The 16,976-nt window shown below is 43.7% G+C and overlaps 1 protein-coding gene across 8 annotated transcripts in view; it reads right to left on the bottom strand.

Moving 5' to 3' along the window:
• Positions 1-16,976, bottom strand: part of LOC126544884 (uncharacterized) — a 274,212-nt gene that overhangs the window by 140,979 nt on the left and 116,257 nt on the right. For 7 of the 8 annotated variants that reach the window (XM_055077879.2, XM_050192408.3, XM_055077880.2 and 4 more), the window contains exons 8-14: positions 16,432-16,566; positions 16,057-16,116; positions 13,260-13,324; positions 10,120-10,375; positions 7,243-7,338; positions 1,319-1,365; positions 316-368 (exon numbers count right to left, since the gene is read on the bottom strand). In XM_055077879.2, coding sequence (XP_054933854.1) covers positions 316-368; positions 1,319-1,365; positions 7,243-7,338; positions 10,120-10,375; positions 13,260-13,324; positions 16,057-16,116; positions 16,432-16,566 — 712 coding nt within the window. The remainder of the gene's footprint in view (positions 1-315; positions 369-1,318; positions 1,366-7,242; positions 7,339-10,119; positions 10,376-13,259; positions 13,325-16,056; positions 16,117-16,431; positions 16,567-16,976) is intronic. The other variant, XM_050192409.3, reaches the window with a different exon arrangement.

The raw sequence follows: 16,976 nt of genomic DNA, 5'->3' as shown, positions 1-16,976 counted from the left end.
TGATCGGGCAACGAGATAAAAAGCAGAGCACAGAAAATAAAAGGAGGAATTTTCGACCAGGCAACAATCACACAGTAGTGCATCCTATCACCAAGACAAACTAACAAACCTTCTTAAAGAACAAAAAAGTAATGAAGAAAAATAGATAACTCTTATAAACAGTTTTGATATCCGTATGATATATTGGTTACTTTGTACGACAGAAGTTCAGGCAGTTAAAATTTTTCTCTCTGTAATAGTGCTCCTTTGATAACCTGCAGCAATGAGTTTGGCAGTATACAAAAAAAGAAAGCACAGAAAAAAAATGGAACACACCTCCAAAGCTGGCGAAGTTCTCCGGGACCAGGGCCGATATCCTCGGTGGAAGGCTGCACAAAAAATTAAACATAAGAAACTGAAGCTTTACATGTCAAAACCGCTATCTGGTAAGGAGGCGTGCTGCAACAACAGACTCAGGATCGATTTTAACCTTATGGGGTTCTTTAAATGCACTTAAATCCAAGTGCATAAGCTTTCTTTCTTTTATTCCCCCCCCCCCCCCATTTTGCTCTTATCAAAATGTGCCTGCCGCAGTCAGGATGGAAGCCGTAACCTCGAGCTCGGTAGCACAAAGCCGCGCCCGCTAAGCTACCATCATGGTGCGCCAGGAAGGCAGCACAGTACCCCCCTTCCCACTCGGTAGTTTCTACATCATCATCATCATCATCATCATCATCAGCCTGGTTGCGTCCCCTGCAGGGCAAAGGCCTCTCCCACACTTCTCCAACTACCCCGGTCATGTACTAATTGTGGCCATGTTGTCTCTGCAAACTTCTTAATGTCATCCGCCCACCTAACTTTCTGCCTGCCCCGGCTACGCTTCCCTTCCCTTGGAACCCAGTCCGTAACCCTTAATGACCATCGGTCATCTTCGTTCCTCATTACATGTCCTGCCCATGTCCATTTCTTTTTCTTGGCTTCAACTAAGATGTCATTAACTCGCATTTGTTCCCTCACCCAATCTGCTCTTTTCTTATCCCTTAACACTACACCCATCATCCTTCTTTCCATAGCTCATTGCGTCGTCCTCAATTTAAGTAGAACCCTTTCCGTAAGCCTCCAGGTTTCTGCCCCACAATTTTCTACATATAATTGCAATATGCCCCACAAGTAATTAGATTTAATTAGTGCATTTTTGTTAATTAGTCACTTGTGCATGTCGATTTCTTCCAATTCCTGCATATCTAAGACTTCCATTTCCATCCCACATATTGGCTTTTTAAGGACCAGCAATAAATGATGTCCTTGCATGTGTACAATTTTTTTGGCGAGGGCTCACCTGCTGTGTCCTGACTGGTTCAGAAGGACAGAGTTGAAGACACCAGCCTGTGCGAGTAAACCAGGGCAAAGGAAAAGGAGGGAAAGCAAGCAAGGCAGGTCAGGAAAAAACATTTCACTCAGACATAGCTGTGATTATTAAAGGGACACTAAAGAGAAAAATGATTTCTTCTGCATCCGTAAATTACTTTCTACGACACTAAAAACACCAATCTCACCACAGTAACGCGCTTGGTAAGCCAGAAAAAGTGCAAGAACGAAAGACGGGTGGCGACGCCTCCCTGAAGTTCCCGCACCTGGTCACTGTGATGTCATGGATTCTGATGGCATCTTCAAGGGCCTACTTACTTATACACGGGTACACACTGCCCACATTGTGTTCTAAAGGAACCAAATATTAAACATAGCAAGTTTCGGGCCCCTATACTCAGCCAACGCAGGACCAAATGCGAAAATATACTTTGGAGTCCCTGACGTCACACTGATGTACCGGCATCGGGGTTTCGGCGCAAAATTCAAATACTGATAGTTTAACCTTAATCTAATAATCATCTCATCTAATAATCTCATCTAATAATTCTCATCTAATAATCGAACTATTATTTAGAAATGACTACTTGAAGGGTTCTCAAACAATGCTTTATTAGTCTAAACTGATTTATTGTTTCGCTTGAGTGTCCCTTTAAGTTGACACACGAGTGTCTTAAGGGGAAGTTTCACTTCAGGAGCTCCTGTCTCAATACATTGAGATGGAGATATCATTTAAGTCAATAACCACTGCACCGATTGTGAGGAGGTTTGTTGCAGTCAAAATAAACGATTATAAATATATAAATGTAGGCTGCGCACCTTTAATTTACAGCATTAATTTTTCTAAGTAAAAATTTCCGACTATTACAAAATACATACTCTAGAACCAAGTTTTTGACTCGGTAATATTGACAACTTGCGTTCTAGCATAAAATGATCTGAATAACAGCACTTCACGAAAAAAAAATTATGAATGCAGATATTCAACTGCATGGAGGGTCCGTCCAAAAAAACTTTTTCGTGCTTGCTTCCTGTTTCTTTTTTTGTTTGAAGATTTGGCAACTTCTGAGTATTGCATCAAGGCTTTATGCAAATCGCACAACTATTCCATTCAAAATTATTTAACATTATAACTATTCTCTTCAACACTGCTTCAAATGAAAAAGAAAAAAAATTACTCATGCATGCCTAAGAGCAATACTATTGCAAACCTACACACAAACATTTTCTGTCAACATCTTGTGACGACAATTATGATCATGTTGGCTCGGATAGCAGCCCATTGGCAACACTGCAACGCATCTCTGGCAATTTTCAGGCCAAATGAAAGAACTGCACATGTTGGAATCGGGTAAATATGGTAATCGTTTATCCTCAACATGACAATCACTCGTCCTTCAAAATCTGCTGAAGGCAGGCCAAAACTTGTTTTGAATGGCAGAAAATGTGTATTTGATGTGTTCACTATCGCCTAAGCATTGCCAAGACAGACGCTGTAGCCAGTGGTGTCATGATCGGAGTCACCGATCATGACATGATCATCATGAGTTGGGGTCAGGCAAGTCAAGTCTGATTCGTCCAACAAGGGCCGATTTCAAGATCAAAATACTGGGCGTTAGCTGGGAATCTCGGTTGTGATTTAACTAACTGAAAAATCAAATTAACTGCAAGTAAATTAACATCAGTCTACCACATGATGTCTAACGCACTTATAACAATACCAGTTTTAACGACACATCAAATATAACAATGAGCAGCCGATGCAACATCAACTTTTGTATGTGTCCTATGGTGAAATAACCCGCTTATTACAATGCTCCCACTCCTCGTTGGTGGTTATATTAATTAAACCTGGCAACATTGTGTGTGCCAAAAGTGATTTGTGCACGCACTTTCTGAAGCCCTAAAGTAAGAAAAAAAAAAGTTGCACAAACTACGCGAGTAAACATGGTACTTCTTTATCTAGTTAAAATGCTTGAGTGTTTGTTCCCTCTGCATTATTTTTTTGCAACCCAGTTATAACAACTATCAGTTATACTAATGATTTTCTACACACTTGAATATTGCTACGCAGTGGACTCTCTCTAAACTGAACCTCAAGGCAGCAGTGAAACTGGTTCTGTTTATCAGGAGTTCCATTTACTGAGCGACAAAGCTGAATACGATTGCCTGAATACAAAACCAACCAACCATGAGGATGGTATTCCATTTAAGATGGCAGTTCCGTTCAAGCAATTTCCGTTTATCAAGACTCTACTGTAAGTGTGTTCGACTGCAGTAACTGCCTGCTAAGGCAACACAAAGCAAACAACACGATGGGATAGCACACATTGCCGACAGTGAACTGCATTTCACAGTGAAATACGTACAGCATGATTCGTCTCTAATAAGAACACCCAACTGACACATGGTCTTTGAGAAGCCTCACAGATGAACATTTGCCCTGGCACGGGGGACCAAACACAGGACTACTATCTTTCCAGTGTACTCACCACTACCTTAGCTAGCCAAAAGGGCAGCAGACGAAAGGCCGAATTACAGTATTTTTGCATGCATAACCAGCACCAAAATTCCAGAAAAGTTAACAGTAAAGTGGGGGTATTATGTATGGGTATTATGTATTAGTAGTATGCGTGATTTGGCTTGAAGTGTGGCTTCATGGCAGCGCGCGTCGCGTTGCTGCGCGTCGCGCTGCCGTGAAGCCACACCTCCAGGCAAAGTTTTCTGCTATTCAATGTATCATTATATTTTTGGAAGCCCCAACTTCTCACCCCTGCATGTTGAAGCTCACTTCTCCCCTGTTTCCCAGTTGCCCATTCTCTTCCATTTTAGGGGGCGCCATTTTGGTTTTAGTAGTTAGCGAATAGCACACGCAGCGCCAGCAAACTCATACGTCTCTCGTTCCCATGGCGCTCCCGCAGTCTGTGCAAAGCACTTCGCAATATTGCAGAGAGCCAAATCACCGTTGCGACTTTCAGCTCGGTCGCACTTGCTTCATCACCACAGATGATGCGAGGGATTTTCTGTCCATGCTGTTATCCGCTGTCGTGTGAGCACTAGCTGCGAAGTGACCCGTTTCATGTCACATATCATGTGAGTGATTTATCCGCGATAACGCCTGGAGTGTGAATCCAGCTTTGTCAGCATCGCCGAAGAATGGGGGAACAGAGCCGCTGGCCAAAGATACAAAGCAGCAAGTCGTGCATCCGCAAATGGAAACCATTTTTGAAAAGATTTGAGCAGTGTTGCATGCAGTTACGTCCACGATACGTGGCGATATATTTTTTTCTTTCTGGGCTGTTGTCTGATGTAATTGCGGGTGCAGATTACACGCGCAAAAATACGGTAATGGCAAGGTCCGAGTGACAGAAGCTTGAAAGGAAAGAACTTCACAGTGTCATGTTCAGGCAAATGCATTATGTGGAGTATTTGTTTGCTGATGCGTCTATGATCCTTAGGGGGGAAGAGGGGTTTAGAAACTTCTTATTACTCATTTTTGACTAAATTTAATGAAAATTGTCACCCTGACAGAGGTTATAAAGCTGATTTCAGAAATATAATGACTTTTTAAATTGACTGAGTGGTTCCAGATATAATTAAAATTAATCACCTATTGTTTATCTGAACAACTGCAATAAGAGTATCAGCCAGAATGCTTATAAAGACATATGGCTGGATACTACAAAGTGTAAGCAACATAACTGTAGGGTTACTTTTTTTATACGGCAGGTATTACCAATTTTACAGCAATTTGAAGTTCGATCTCCAGACATGGCAATTATGTGGTCCAATTAGTAGCCAGATTTTAAAACTTACAAAAGCAAAATTAGAAAATCTGATCCTAGCATTGTGTGTTACACATATGTAGCTACATGCCGCTGTTAAAATTATGGTTCTATATGCCCTGAAGACCAAGATAGCGCATCGGAAAGTTTAAAAAACACCAAAAATGAAATTCTGAGAAAACTTGAAAAAGCAAAATGAGCTTATTTTTATAAAAGAACACCACAAAATATTTCAATATATACAAGTGCTATTGCATTAGTAGCCTCCAGGAATGTAGTCTGGCTAGTGTCACTATGGTGATGCCTCCTGAGCACCCCTGAAAGCTTTCAGCAGATGCATGCTCTGGCAGAAATGTCGTCAACGCAACCTAGTAGTTCTGATTTTCGGTCAGTAGCAGGAGTTGGCGCTAATGCTTAATGGGACACTGAAGCGAATAGATAGAATAAACTTTAATGTCCAACGGATTAGGTGATCTACCCACCCCCCGACACGCAGGGCAGGGGGCGAGTGCCGCCGCCTCAGATGCAGGCTGGGAGGTCTTGGGTCCCAGCAGCCTCTTCAGCCAGTTGGACGAGCCGGAGCTGGAGCTCAGAGTCCGAGCTGCGCAGCAGGGTCTCCCAGGCGTCTCTACTATCTATTTTGTGTATTCCCCCGGGAGAGTACGGACATTCCCATATTATGTGGTCGAGGGTCCCTCTCGCCCCACAAAGATTACATTTATCACTCCTGGCCTCGGGGAACATGTGGTTCGCCATAACCGGGTGCGGATATGTATAAGTTTGTAGTCGTCTCCACGCGACTGCTTGTGTGTTGTTTAATTTTGGGTCTGGCGGGGATACCAGTCTACGAGCCAATCTATAATGCTGCGTGATCTCCCCATATTTTAGCATGCGCTCTCCGCTCCCTCGGTCGTCGAGGGGCCCCGTAGCGGCTCGGCGGTAGAGATCTCGAGCCAGCTCGTGGGCCGCCTCGTTGCCGGGGACGGCTTCGTGCGCCGGAGTCCAAATTATTTGAATTTTTCTATCTAGCTTTCTCTGGCCTAGGATTCTGGCCGCTAAGGGCGAGATCCTTCCCTTGCTAAAATTTTGTATGGCAGTTTTGCTGTCACTGATCACAAATTTCGCGTCCGTTCCAGCGCAAGCTAATGCGATCGCAATTTCCTCGGCAACTTCTATGTTGCGCCCGCGCAGAGTGACAGCGGTCACGGGAGTACCCCGGCCGCTGACGGCCGTTGCCACCGTAAAACTGCTGCTACCTCCCGCCGCGTCTACATAGGCCACCTCATGTTCCGAGATATTACCGAATCTAATTTTTAATGCTTCGGCTCGTTTATGCCTCCTGTCTTTGCTATGTTCCGGGTGCATGTTTTTTGGCAGGGGGGGGATAATCAGATTTTTTCTAACTTCCCTATCTACTTCCACCTTTTGGGTGGGGCCTCTGTCCGGATTTATTCCAACTTTGGCCAATATGGCTCTTCCTGTCCTCGTGGTGCTAAGTCTCTCAATTTGAGAGGTTCGCACCGCTTCCGCCAGCTCTGCCCATGTGTTGTGCACTCCTAGAGCCATCAGTCTCTCTGTTGATCAATAAATCAGTTTATACTAATGAAGCATTGTTTGAGAGCCCTGCAGGCAGTCGTTTAAAAAAAAAGTTTGATTATTAGATGAGAAAATGAAGGTCCAAGTATTTGAATTTCGCGCCGAAACCCCAGCGCCGGTACGTCAGCATAACGTCAGGGATTCCAAAGTACGTTTTCGCATTTGGGCCGCGTTGACTGAGTAAAGGTTCCCGAAACTTGCCATGTTTAATATTTGGTTCCTTTAGAACACAATGTAGTCAATCTGTACAGCTATATATAATTAGTAGGCCCTAGAGGATGCCATCAAAATCCAAGATGTCACAGCCCCCAGGTGCGGGAACTTAAGTAGGCGTCGCCACCCGTATTTCGTTCTTGCGCTTTTTCAGGCTGACCAAACGTCTTATCGTTGTAAGAGTGGTGTTTTTGGTGTTGTAGAATGGTAATTTACTGATGCAGAAGAAACCATTTTCACTTCAGTGTCCCTTTAAAGTTTTCCTTAAGCTTCACGGGAGCTACTAAGGGAAACCACTCACGTCGGAGTGCCGGCGCTGGATCATGGAGCAGTCCCAAGAGGGTAAGCTTGGAATTCCACAGAACGGCATCCGCGGCCTCTTGGACAGGCTCTGATGCTGCCGCAATGGCAAGACAAAAGAAAGCAAGAGCACGCATCAATTATTCCTGTCCATTAAAAAAAATCACGCAACGTTTTTTGTACCTCCAATGCTTAAAAAGGCTGCAGTATATTGCTTCAACGTGATAAGCAGCAACCAATGAGGAAATTAAATTGTGTGTTTTAAATGCACACAAAGTGCGCAGAACATCACGAGGGACGATGTAGGAGAGTGCTTTATATTAATTCTGATCAATCTGGGGTTAACATGCATCCAAAGCCTGGTGCAAGAGCACTTTTGTATTTCAACCCCACTGGAGCCGAACCCCTGACCTTGGGCTTTGCAGCAGAATGCCTTGGACACCACAAACAGATAATGAAACTAATAGAATTAGGCCGTTACATGTGCAGCAAGACTTGCACTGTTGTCAACAGTGTCAGGCACATAAGAACAGTCTCACAACAGCAGCCAGAATGCTAGGCAACCCAAAGGTAATAGAACTTCTATTATTAGGCCTTTGGATACCGAATGGCCTTAGGTGGACAAAACACAACGAAACGCTAAACATCAAACGCCAAACTATATTTCCTTTGAAGAACACTACAGCTTTCAATCTTTCTGTGCAATTCGAAGCCTACAAATTCCCTATCCTACTCTCATGTTGGACTATGCTAGCAAAGTGAAATGAACATTTGATAAACATGAAGGAGTACAAAAAAATTCCTTCCATTTTAAAACAGTTTCGGAGACACGTCAGTAATGCAGCTTCTGTCTTCAGACAAATCTAAACTGCAGCCTTTAACTGAAAGTATTTGCATGTTTAGACAAGAATTTCTCCATCAACTAATACAAGAAAATAGAATAGGTACCACAAGAACAATCCCATTCACAATGAAATATGCCACCCAACCTTGCCAATGACTTCGTTTCATGAAGCAAATAATTCTTTTGAATATTTTCTTTCCTAAACAGCCAACTTGAGGTGATTTTCGAGCATGCTATCACATTATTTGTTGCTTTTGCAGTATTTTTGCAGGTGCAATTCGTGCTTATGTTTGCTTTCTGATACTTATAGCACAGAAGACTTCTGTTTATCTGACCCAGGTTCATTCTAATTTTCGGCTAATTCAATGCTCATCGAAGGTCCCGACTGATGCCTATGCATTTCGATGGGCCTTAACTTTTGTTATTTCGATCGTAAGATTAGCCTTTGCCAAATAATTCGAACTTGCCAACTCAGTACGTGTGCTTTGACCACTATGTTGGCCCTAATAGCGACCCCTTTAGCAGCAGCATGTACAAGCAGAGCTTAAAAAACAGCGAATGTGTTGAACATGCGTCATCTCTCATACAAAACACCTATTTTCGATTTGTCCTAGGAAGATTTTTAAGCAGTAACAGTAGCTCACAATGTCTGACTATGGTTTTTATTGAATTTTAGTGAGCTGCATTGAATTTGAATGAGCTGTTTCTATCTCGAGGACAATTTGGCTGAAAATCTCTAGCGCAGTGCAATCAAGTTTGAAAACCTAACTGCATTTACGACATTTGTATGCTTTCCCGCACAACGCGACTTCATCGCGGTGAAGCTGACTTTAGGTAATCAGTCACCTTTGGATCCCTGCTCATTTTTCTTGTTAAAAAATCAGGTGCGCATTACATTTCAGCTTTGTGTAGGAGCTTTATTGTTACTTCTACATTATTTTTTCCACTTTGGACGCATAGAAAGCAGGCCCGCCTTTGAATTGGGGGCGTGTTAGGACCGGTCAAGTACTGCCAAATGTACCAGCGGTGTGTTTTTTGCATTTTTCCTGCATCTTTTGTAATTCAAACTGCCGGATAATTCGATCAACTTCGTAGGTCACGTCAGGGTCGAATTAAAGGAAGTCGACTGTGTTTAAAAAATATTTGTCAATCTGTATTTCCACCCTGCTGAAATTCCCTACGCGGATCGCAGTATAAATAAATACATTCCACGGTGTGCACCATGACTACAGCTTTGCAAGGCAGTGATGCCCTTGGTGCTTACATTTAACCAATGTTTTTTAGAACTCAGACTTCACGAAGGCCAAATTTCAGTCTGGACAGATTTCTGCTGTAGCTGTGTTAACTAGTGCACTTATAAGCTGCTTATGTGTAACACCTGTATGCTTTCCTGAGCTAAGTGTACACAGTGGTAACCTGATAAATTATCAGATGAAGTGAAGTAAACCTAAAATGGTTTCTTACCAATATTAGTTTGTGAAGAATAATGCTTACAACATATAACAGATATAACGAATGTATTGTCACGTAGTAGTGACAGTGAAGAAGGTATCAAAACTTTGATCGACGAAACTAGCTTTTTTATTGGGTGAACCTGTGCCCTCAAAAGCAGGGCACACGAGTGTAGTCTGCATTTCTCACTCTTTTCTACACTCGTGTAGCCTGCTATCCAGTACATCTTTTGTCTTTTGGTCTTTCGGTCTTTTGGGCCCCGTCAAGCTACTCTCGTAGCTTTTAGCCCAAAATGACTATCCAGTTTCTGTTTCTTTTATGGAAAATAAAGATTGATTTGCTTTGATTTGATTCTATGTTAGTTTTCTGCAAGTGGGTGAACACTTCATTTTAGGGTATGTTGGTATCGGGCAAATGCTGCCAAATGAATTCAACTGTGTGTTTTGGAGTCTTTCTTTCTTCGCTCAATTTTGCTTAATTCGACCCACTGGATAATTTGATCATTTCTGTCCGTCTGAACGAGGCCGAATTACCAGAAGTCACGTCTACATCAAAGCAGACATCGAGACGACGCCAGCTCACCGGCGTGCTCGCACAAGGGAGGTCAAGTGCGCTGAGGAAGAGCTCGTCGCTGATGGGCTGCTGCGACGAGGACGACGACAGGTCCAACAAGAGGGCATTGGCCGGCGAGATGGAGCGGACGCCCTCGTCGCTGTCCAGGTTGGCCTCGCCAGGGACGGCCATGGTTGCAGGGCTGGTGTCGTGCAACTCCGTGCCAGTGATCGTGCTGCCGTCGCCGACAACCAGAGCGCTCCGCTCGAACAGCACTTCCCTCAGCCTGTGTTGGACAAGGTTTGGGAGTCGGACTTTTCTTTCGGCAATGGGTTTCCTAAACCCAACCACACTGACCGATTTCTGGGATTTAATGACCCGAAAAACAGAGTGAGACACCTTAATGACAGAGAATTCGGCCTGAAAGAACATACTTGAACCTCAACATAAAGAAGTTGCATTAAGAGCGAAATTTTGTTTATTATATCCAACCTAGACTATAATATAAATTGCAGTTTTGCCCCATAATGCGAAGCAGCAACGTAATAGCTGACACAATATTATTCGCAGAAAGTCTTGCACAATATTGTGCGGTATCAGTTGGGGTAAACATTCGCCAATGCGTACAGAGCAACCCACTGTCAAGAACTGCACACGTGTGTCAGTTCTTTTTCTTTTTTTTTTGTCGTTTATGTAACAGTGACCTGAACGATGTCCTACCAACTAGCCCCAGTTGAAGCCTTATTGTAAAAGAAGAAGGAGAAAACTTCATTCATTGTGGAGGTAGCATTCTTTAGCAGACTGACTGGAGAGACATGACCTATTTCTTCCTCCTCTTCTTTTGTCCCACTTTTTACACTTAACCCCTGGCTTCCTTTCATTTCTTTCACCTCAATGCTGGTTTATAGGTTGGCTGCAGAGTGCAACACCAGCCAATCATGGCAGCTGCCATGACTGTGCACCACAGGCACAATATTTTTCTGTGCTGTAACATTGGCAAATTGGCTGCAAGGTAGCCATCACTACTTGAGACACTAAATTTTCTTTTTATATGTTTATTGCAAAGCACTTTGGGATTCTTGTGGCCGATACTAGTGGACCTCTCCGCACCTGATTCTATAATTTCCAACTTCATGGTCAACGGAACATTCTGCCAGTTCGCAATAGCCATCACACAAAATACCGAGGCAGCATGAGGGACAACAACACAATGAAACAAACGGCGCAAATCTCCCCAAGCCACAAATGTGTAGGAAAGAGAGCCGACAGGAAACTCTCACTGACTGTGAGAACGAGTGCTGCAGGGCAGACCAAGATAATTTCTTACAGGGGGGTGCGCAGGCCTGCACCCAGGCACAGCCGGGCTAAACCATTTTTTCTGAGGGAGTGTCGGCAGCTCGCCCGGTCGCCATGCAGCAAAACCAAGTTCTGGGGCAGTTTTGCACAATCTGAAGTTTAATGTATCGGCAGTGGCTGGGATTTTTGTTCAATGTAACTATACTTCTTGCTACGCATTCTCATTGTAACATGACAGTGTTCAAAAATTTTTCCACACAAGGATAATCCGACATAAACAAGTTCGATATGCTGCAATATGCGATATGAAAAAGTTTGAGTTGTGCGTCAGAAGCGAAAAGCAATGGGATGCACCTTTGCAAGCACGATGACTCACCATAAACCATTCTGCTCGCCCCAAACAATGCGTTCTTGTGCTCATGTTTTGCCTCAGCACTAGAATCCGAGTGACGAGACAGCACAAGAGTGAACATGTATGTACTCAAGACAACCAGGGACACAGCTCTCGAGCTAACCAATCGCACAGTTATCACAAGAGAAGCCCAACCTATTTTGCCCAAACAAGCTGACGCAAACGTTTCATGCAACTCTTGCTTTGGCTTCAGACACAGGAGTCAAAAGCAATAGTAGAGTGTAAACTAGACTAATTGATTGATTGATTAAACGTCGCAGAGCAACATGGGGACTAAATGGTTTCCGAGCGCTCTCGGACAGCTGGCGACATTTATTGGGTTATTTGGGAACTACTTAGTCGGTTTCATTTTTCAGTTTTCTTCACCACCACGCACAAATTTTGTAAAGCGCCTCCGTAGAAAGATCTGGTGGGCACAATGAGCGCTTGCAGTTTCCAAGATGGAATCGGCATCGCGAGCCGCTGCTCACGCAAGAAAATGTCGCACTGCTACCCAACTCAAATGGAGCTGCGGAGGAGTTTTTGGACATTGGAACCGGCACTGATGCGGAAGACAACGTCGGTTTGTCAGATTTCAGAACGTTGTTTTGCTTTGTTTGCCAAACTGTTTCAAAGCTGCTGCAGGTTGATATAAAAAATATCCTGCATGTTCTGAAGGTGGCAGTTCTTATCTGCATCGTGCTATTGGCCAGGATCATTTGTTGGCGGCCATGCAGGCAGTAGAGTATCGCGCAAAAAGACGGTCGAATGTCAACCTCAGCATATTGCTGAGGTCGACTTTTTTTTCTACCCCCCAAGAAATGTTTTACATACAAAGATTATATCTGTTGGAATATTGCGCAGGTCCTCGGTGTCAAAAAATTTTAATTCTGCAGCTTTAAGGGTTTTCTATGCAATGTAATAATGATGTTCTTATATAACTTTCTTTTTTTTCTGCCGAACCTTTGTGTAGGTGTTCTTTTTTTTTCAAATTCTTTTTAATAAGCAAGTTTGGGACTAATACCGCTAGTAAGAGAATTTGTTCCTTTTCAATTTGATACTATACAATTTAGCCTCACACATGCTCTGTGGTAGGAAAAGAAATATTTACTAGACTACTCAAGAACTGCTGCTTTTCCCACGGGCAGGAAAGTGTTAAACGCTCCGTACATAAATTTTCTCACGGACAGCACCATCGAGATGTGGCCTTAGCGGCCAGTGTTCAAATCCATGACCTCTATGAATAGAAAATAAAATGTTTTTTTTACGACTGCGGAGGAACAGCAAACAGTAGTGTGCTGGTCATGTGCACTTTATTAGCGGCTATAAAACCAAGAGGCCCTCCTCTAGCCCTAACATGCACATACAGTTGAGGCACTCGTGCAAGTTGCCCGTTCAAATGCACATTGTCACAAAGACAGATTTTCAGAACAGCGTAGTAGTGAGTGAAAGGAACATTAATGAATGAAGCAAGCCTGCTCACCGGAGATTTTCCACACGCTTTAGCCGCAATTCGTCCTCCGTGTCTTTCTGCCTCTGTTCAAGTGTCTGAAAGGAACGCAGCAACAGACAAGGGCACCGCTTTAACCGCATGACAATGTCCCAATTCACTATAAGTATTGCTGAAAGGCTAAATCTCTTACACCAGAGTTACACGGGCATTTCGAAGGCCTTAGAACCTATAATTGATTGACTCGACAGCGAAGCAGGTTCTTCTATAAGGGCAGCTTCAGTGGACATCGAGTCAATCTTCTATCAAGTCGACAAAGTTGCACGGACAACTTGTCTCGTGCAGCACCCTTCAAATGGAGCAAAGTGTGGTGCGACTGCCTCGCTAATTGGGAGATCGTGAGAGGCAGCGCGTGGGTGACGCACGGGCATGATTCACAGCAGCCAGCACAGATAGACTTCCACTCATGCAGCGCTTTGTTTCCACAGGTGGTGTCGGTCGACGCGCTCACCACGTGCCATCGGTGAACAAATAACGGCGTGCTAATCTGGCGCCACCTCGTAGCGGTCGTCACCGCAGAGCCCATCTGGCGCGGCACTACACTTTTCTTCTCGCGCTTTCGTCATACCCTCCCCTCCACTTTCCTCCTCGCACTCTCTTCGCTATCACCGTCTTTCATCCCCTGCTGCACTATGCGTTCGCTCTTTCGTCCTTCGCTGTCCTCGTTCACTCAATTACGTCAAGGGACGACGCCGACGCGAAACACAAGAACGGGTGCCTAAGAGCCTGTGCTCTAAAACATTAAATCAGTTTAACTGATAAAATATTCTTTCACAACTCTACATTTGTTCATGTTGCGATAATAGCTTGTGTATTGAGAAAGAAAATGAAGGTAAAACTACGGTTCCTTTAATTTCGTGCCAATACTCAAGCAATGGCAAGTCATTGTGGCCTCGCAGGTATGAAAAAAATTATTTTCTTCTTATTTGAAATGTCGGGGCTCAGTACAGATGCTTCAATTCCTGAAGTTCAGTCCTAGGACCATTCAGAATACAGTGTATTACATATCTGCAAATAAAGTACTAGCTAGGAATACTCAGAAGCCGAAAAAATTCATAAACGGCCCACCTGGCTGGTGCAGTCATTTCAATGTGATGTTGCCCCCTGGTCTTTAGTTTTTGCTCACTTACAAAGCCTCTTCTACCAGCAAGAGTGGCTTTCTTGGTATTTTAGAATATATTTTATAATTCCAGCTTAAATAATTTTTCTGCTTAGTGTCTGTCTGAATGAAAAATTTCCTCAATCAGGATTCATTAAATCGAGGTTTGACTATCGTAATTGTAGCATGATTCTGAACACGAGAGACATTTACGATAGGTATTACTGCAAAAGATATCTTGCACCACATTTCACAAATGCAACACCTTCAGTCACATAAATGCCAAATACAGAATGCAATACAGTCAATGTCTATTAATTAGACCTGGATGGGACCAACGAAACTGATCGAATCATCTGGTGGGTCGAATTAAACATTATGCAGAAAAAATGCCAAAACCCACATAAGGTACTAAATTCATAACGTAGACTCGCCCGATTCTAACACGCCCCCAAATCCAAAGATGTGCCCACTTTCTATGAGTACAAAGTAGAAAACTAATGTAGAAATTATATTAAAGCTCCTAAAGGAAATATAAATCTATTGTGCACCCAATCTTTTAGCAAGAAAAATGGGCAGGGTCTAATATGTAGTATTGCAATATAGCAGCTGGTATCCTAAAATCAGCTTTGCCACAATATATTTGTTATGCGATAAAGCATACAAGTGCCGTGAAGATGGCTATGGTTTCGCACCCAATAGACCTTTTTCCCTAATATGCAAGTGTGCTTCACTGCATTGCACCTTTGCACAACCAATGGCGGCAGCAGTCATTGTTAAAGCAACGACGAAGTGCTCACTACACATATGCTGGTGTTTGTCTTTTGCACATGGTTTCATCACAAGAACCAACGCCTTCGTTTTCCACGTCGTAACGTTGGTAAACAGTGCTTGTGCTCACAGTTTTCAAAAAAATGCCGCCATTAGTTCGGCAAAGTGGCTCGCAGGAAAGCTAGCTTTACAGTTATGAAAAGGGTCTACTGCACCTCGAAGGCGATTTTCGGCCCATTTTTCCTGAAAAAAAAGAAAAACTGTGCGCATTATAATCGGCTAAATATTGTAATCAGACATTGCGAGTTATGGTTACTGCTTGAAGATGTTCCTAGGGCAAGCCGAAAATAGGCGTTTTCGACGGGAGATGGCATGTGCTCAATGCATTCGCTGTCCCTTAAGCTCATGTTGAGACAGTGTCACTAAAGGGCCCACCATTGATGTCACCACAGGGGTCAGGAACGTGGTACTGACTGGTCAAGTTCGGTTTATCTCGCAAAGATACATTACAACATTGCAGTAACGAAAGTATGGGCCTATAGGAATGCATAGGTGCCGGTCAGTACCAATTTAATCAAAAATTCGAATTAACTGGAGTCTAATTAAAGGAAGTTGACTATAAAATATGGAAAATCAGTTGTGTTGAACCTCGCACGGTCGAGGAAAGTTTGTGAAAGGGAAAAATTGACATCCATTTAAATTTTAGCCCGCAGCCAGACAGGAAGCCCATATGGGTTTCTCAGAAAAAAAGCTTGACAGTTGAAGAACTCACCCCAGTCTGGGATTCGAATCTGTGACCCAACACTTTATCAGGGCAGTCGCTCCACCATTTGAGCTAACCCGGAGACTAGCAGATCACAGAGCAATGGCAAATTATTGACGAGTGTAACCGAGCCGTACCTCTAGTGTCTTGGATAAATCCTGGACCGCAGCTGTGCTCTCATTAAGTCTGCTGGACTCCTGCGCAACAAAATAACACAATATATCGTCACAAACACATTGATGGCGAGCTAAAAGGTCAAATACAACAGAACAGTACCTTAAAAATATAAAAAAAATACATATGTGATTTTGCTTGCCACAACCATGATCTGATTATGAGGCACGTCATATTGCAGGATTCCGCATTAAGGTTCAGCTGTAATGGGTGATAAGAATCCCTTCATCATCAGTCTATAAAAACGCATGCGCATGTCTTCAATCGTCCACATTTTTTTCGCTAAAGGTTTGCGATGCTTCCCCTCAGTGAAACCCCTGCAGATGAGCGCAATTTACCTGCGACAACTGCTCCTTGAGGCTGAGGTTGCGCTTCTCGAGGTCGCGCAGCCGCAGCCGGTTTTTGGCCACCGCCTCGGAAGCCTTCTTCTCACGGACCTGGGACTTTGTCAGCCTTTCCTGCAGGCCGTCCACCTGGAAGGAACAATGACGAGGCAACTCTCAGCACCTTCTCAGTAGAGGTCTGCGAATGCTCAAATATCACCGAATCGAACAGCAAACGTTCCAATAATTCAATTGGCAAATCAGATATCTACTACTCGTTTATCAGAATATTTGATTATGTGGAGTAGGGACCCGCACTGTGCTACGTGTTGCGTGGGCCGCAAAGCCCCTCGTGCTCGATGGTGGCCAAATGAGCATTTCACTTTGTTTTCTGCGCAAATGAGAAGCCAAGCACATCACGAATGGGCTGTCCCAACTGACGCATCAGCAAAAGTCGCAGCAAGCCTTCGCTAGTGTCAACTCAATGTGGGGATCACTAACCCAGCTAGCAGAACGGCCCAGCGTCAACTGGGGTTACCTCTGTCGGTACAAGGTTCGTC

This window comes from Dermacentor andersoni, chromosome 10 (genome assembly GCF_023375885.2).
Source record: "Dermacentor andersoni chromosome 10, qqDerAnde1_hic_scaffold, whole genome shotgun sequence".
Taxonomy (NCBI): Eukaryota; Metazoa; Arthropoda; class Arachnida; order Ixodida; family Ixodidae; genus Dermacentor; species Dermacentor andersoni.
The sequence above is the reverse complement of the archived record's forward strand: the minus strand, read 5'-3'. Positions and strand labels throughout refer to the sequence as shown.